The sequence below is a fragment of the Myotis daubentonii genome, chromosome 2 (genome assembly GCF_963259705.1).
Source record: "Myotis daubentonii chromosome 2, mMyoDau2.1, whole genome shotgun sequence".
Taxonomy (NCBI): Eukaryota; Metazoa; Chordata; class Mammalia; order Chiroptera; family Vespertilionidae; genus Myotis; species Myotis daubentonii.
Genome location: NC_081841.1, coordinates 53,435,154 through 53,439,329, shown reverse-complemented (window position 1 = coordinate 53,439,329; position 4,176 = coordinate 53,435,154). Strand labels below are relative to the sequence as shown.

The 4,176-nt window shown below is 59.6% G+C and overlaps 1 protein-coding gene across 1 annotated transcript; it reads right to left on the bottom strand.

The window, feature by feature from the left end:
- Positions 1–637: 637 nt before the first annotated feature.
- MFSD5 (major facilitator superfamily domain containing 5) lies at positions 638–3,028 on the bottom strand. Its single transcript, XM_059683029.1, has 2 exons — positions 2,841–3,028; positions 638–2,250 (listed from the first exon to the last, which is right to left on the bottom strand). The coding sequence occupies exon 2, from the start codon at positions 2,230–2,232 to the stop codon at positions 880–882; it is 1,353 nt and encodes a 450-aa protein (XP_059539012.1). The 5' UTR covers positions 2,233–2,250; positions 2,841–3,028; the 3' UTR covers positions 638–879.
- Between the last annotated feature and the right edge of the window lie 1,148 nt (positions 3,029–4,176).

Genomic DNA, 4,176 nt, shown 5'->3' with positions numbered 1-4,176 from the left:
ACAGGTAACATGCATGTGGGGAGCTGCAAGCTTCTTCCTGTAGGAAGGCCCTGAATTTGCCCCAAGGGGTGGATATAGAAGCAGCCCAAGCCCCTGGAATCTTTGCTCAGTGGCATCCACCCCACATGCTCCAGAGATTGTCTCACCCTGGCTGTGGAGCAAGGGTTTTGCTTGGCAACTGGAGAGGATGCCTGTCCCCAGGGTAACAAGATATGGAGGACTGTCCTACCTGGTTTGGCTCAGTGGATAGAGCGTTGGCTTGCGGACTAACCTTCCTGGGAAGGTTCAATTCCGGTCAAGGGCACATGCCTGGGTTGCGGGCTTGACCCCCAGTTGGGGGTGTGCAGGAGGCAGCCAATCAATGATTCTCTCTCACCATTGATGTTTCTCTCTCTCTTCCTCTCCCTTCCTTTCTGAAATCAATAAAAATATATTTTTTAAAAAAGATATGGAGGACCTAGTAGCCTCAGGCATTTCCCACCCATTTCTGCTTACAGAAAATTCCAAAACTCAGTTTAAGCTGGATACAGTCTTAGGCTACAAATACAAACATTTTCCTGATAACTCCACCTTTATCTTCTCCCCACCAGAAACTACTAAGGTGGGTACAGGTCAGGATGAGTAAATCAAATCAATGATCAGTGAAAAGTGTTTATTTTTAAATTGAAAAGGAAAAGGGAGTAACACAGAGGCAACTTTTGGCATCTTCTCTCCAGGATATCAGCCCTATGTACTCCCCAACCCAAAGCACTGGCAGGAGGGTCCCCAAGGACAGGCTGAGGGGCCAGATAGTCCCAAAGTCAGTCAACGAGAGATCTGTACAACCCTGGAGAGGTGGAAGTCAAGAGTCTGGCCCAGCCCCCCTGTCTTGAAACAGAGTTAGAGCTCAGGGGCATAGGGCTCCCCATTGGGCGAGGACACCCGCAACTCAGCATCATGCCTTACCACGGTGAAGAGCCCCACCACTGCCAGCAGAGCCATCACCATGACAGCAGAGCAGATGCTGAACATGTTCCGAGTGCCTGTTTTGCGATCACTATCATGAAGGACTAGGAGCCCCAGGCAGGCCAGCAAGTGCAGGGGCACCCGGAACCAGTTGAGGACACCAGCTTGCTCCGTCTCAGGGATCACCTTCCGCCGCAGGAAGCTCATGCTGGGAAAGTATAGGCCACAGGCCAGTTCGATAAGTAGGAAGGCTATGAAGGACTCCACTGGACTCTCCTGGCCTGGGCTGGTGGAGAAAGTCAGCATGAAGAGGGAGAAGACAACGATGAGGACAGCAAGGGAGAGCAGATGCATAGGCTGAAGGTGGTACCTCTTCGAGGTAGCGATGCGATACAAGGAAGAGCCGAGCAGGCTGGCTGCCATGAAGCTGGAGAAGATGATGCCCAGTGGGGCCCCGTGTGGGTCCAGCACAGGTGTCCAGAGGAAGACAAAGATGAAGATGACACTCTCAAACAGGGCTTGTATGGTGCCTAGCAGCAGCACACGGCGGTCCGACAGGAGGCAGCGCAGGCCCCCAGCACAGGTCCTTGAGAAGGCACGCTGCCGATCATAGTTCTCTCCCCAGGTGTGAAGGGCCAAGGCCCCCGCCAGAGCCAAGAGAGGGATGGCAGCCACAAAGGGCGCGACAGGCCCTAGTCCCATCCAGCAGGCCACAGCCTCAGCAGCCACACCTGCCACGATAGCCAGCACATGGTTCCAGAAGGCAGCACGGGCAAAGGTGGCTGGGATCCACTCGGCAGGGAAGTCATGCCGCTCCAAGTGCTCGTGGATGTACCAGGCCTCGAAGGCAGAGAAGAGCAGGGCGGTGGACAGCCCACCAAGTGCCCGGCCTACCAGCAACACAAAGTAGTCCCGAGAGAGTTTGGTTAGGCAGCACAGGGAGTAAGTGAGGGAGAAGAGGACACAAGACTTCTTTCGACCCAGCCAATCCACCAGGGAGGAGGCCACCAGTCCAAAGAGGACCGTGGAGGCGAGGCCACAGACATAGAGGATGGCAATCTGACCCTCCAGGAAGTGGTAATGCTGATAGAGTTTGTAGAGGTAGGGGGCCTGAAGCCAGTCGGCGGCCAGGGCCAGGAAGTAGACCTGGTAAAAGTCCAGTTGAAACCGCACGAAGGAGGGGTTGCTGCAGGCCCTTCCCGGGGGCTTAGCCCGGCATCTTGACAGCTCCAACCCCAGGCAGGAGGTCAGGAGGACCACAAAGACAAGGTAGGCCGTCACCAGCATGGCGGGCCCCCGGACGACCTGGGGAAACAAGGGGGTTTCAGAGTCACATCCATGGCCCGGGCAGCGCGGTCAAGGGGCTGGGTGTCTGCGCAGAAGGCGGCTCCACCCTCCCCCCGGCCGAGGGCACTTCCCCGCCCCTCCGCTCCACTCCCCCGGAGCGCAGACCGGAGGGACCAGTCGGGTGGGTGGGAGGAGTGGCCCGCCAGCGCGGTCTCCTAGGACACGGAGGGGCAGGGAGGGGCAGGAAGAGAGGGGAGAAGACTGACGATTCGCCCCACCCTGGCCTGCCAGAGCAAGGAAGTCCCTTCAATAATCCCCGCTCGCCCCTTCGGTGAAGGGGCTCCTGCCCTCTTCCACACAGCTCCCGCCTGCTTCCTTCCATCACCTCCCATCCTCTCCGGGGAGCCCGTGTTTGCCCTCCATGCCGCGTCTCCGGCCCCGGGCATCCCTGCCGCGGGCGCGGGCCCCTAGGGTTGCGGCCGGGTCCGCAGCGTGCATCTCCGATTCCCCCTCCTCGAGGTCACGGGAATCCCCTGGCGGCCCCTGGCCCCCGCCCGGCGCCGCCGCGCCGCCACCCCCGCTCGCGCCTCACACGGACCCCGTCTCACCTGCTGCCCCGGTCTGCGGGGACGCTCCGGACACGTCCGGCTCCAGGCCGCCCGGCCGCCCGGCCCGCTCCACCTCCGGTTCCGGCTCCGGCTCGGGTTCCAGCGGCGCGCCCGCCCCTCACAGCCTGCTTCCGGGAGCCTGGCAGGCCTCCGGTCGCCGCCATGATGGTCCCGTCACGTGACGGGGACGTCGCGCGCGAGCCCCGCCCCTTGCCCCGCCCCGCCCTCTCGCCCCGCCCCGTCCCGCGCGCCGCGGAGCCCCCGACGCCTGCGGGGGGACGACGGGAGGCAGGAAAAGTCGCCGTTTTCGTCCCGCCTTGCCCACTGCCTCCTCCCCGAACCCGCTTCCTAAACTCCCGGATACCTGCGGGCCACCCCGAAGTAAAGGCCTATTTACTCTCTCTTTCTCCGCGCCGTAGGCCAGAGGGCACGGCTGTGCCCGGGAAAATGCCCGCGAACCCGCGGCTGGAGCTGCCCAAGGAACACGGCCACCCTAAGCCGGGACCGGTCTTCTGTCCTTTCTCTCATCGTGGTGGCGTCCAGGCCAGAAGCCAGCTGTCGTGGCGTCCAGGCCAGGAGTCGGTCTGGCAGACGCCTGCGGGAGGCAGTGTGGTGTAAAGGACTTGGACTCCCGGCCGCGGACGGACGAGGCTCAGATCCCACCCCGTCCCTTACCAGCTGCCTGGCCTCGGGCAAGCCACCTAACTCCTCGGTGTCCCAGTTTCTTCATCTGAAGTCAGAGCAGAGCGGTGCCCAAGTAAAAAGGCCGAAGGTCAGCAGCAGCATAGGGTTAGCGACCCGAGCGCGCTAACCTCCTGTCACTTGCAAACCCTGTCACCTTGCCCGCCGCTGGCTCCGTGGATACCGAGTGGTCCTGCGGACGGAAGGGTCCCGGGTTCCATTCTGGTCGAGGGCACGTGCCCAGTTGCGGGATCGATCAGCAGTAGGGGCCGAGGCAGCCGGTCAATGATTCTCTCTCATCATTGAGGTTTCTATCTCCCTCTCCCTCTCCCTGCTTCTCTGAAATCAATTTAAAAATATATTATTTTTTAAGTTAAAAAATATTTTTAAACAAACAAACAAACTGTGTTACCTTGGAAAAGTTACTTAATGTCTCTTCAGCTTTAATTTGATCTCGAGGCCCTCCAATCTTTTCCCATTTCACCAAGCACAAAAAGCCAGAATCTTTACAATGGCCTGCAAACCCCTCTGTCCTGTTGGCTGCTACTTCTCTGACCTCATCTCCTACCGTTCTCCACTCTACTCCTACTCTGTCTGCGCTGGCTGTCACCAGGGCCTTTGCACATTAGGCCCTGTAAGGTTCTGCTTCTCCAGA

Excerpts from the sequence above, each read along its gene's own strand:
- MFSD5 (XM_059683029.1), bottom strand. The coding sequence starts at position 2,232 with ATGCTGGTGACGGCCTACCTTGTCTTTGTGGTCCTCCTGACCTCCTGC.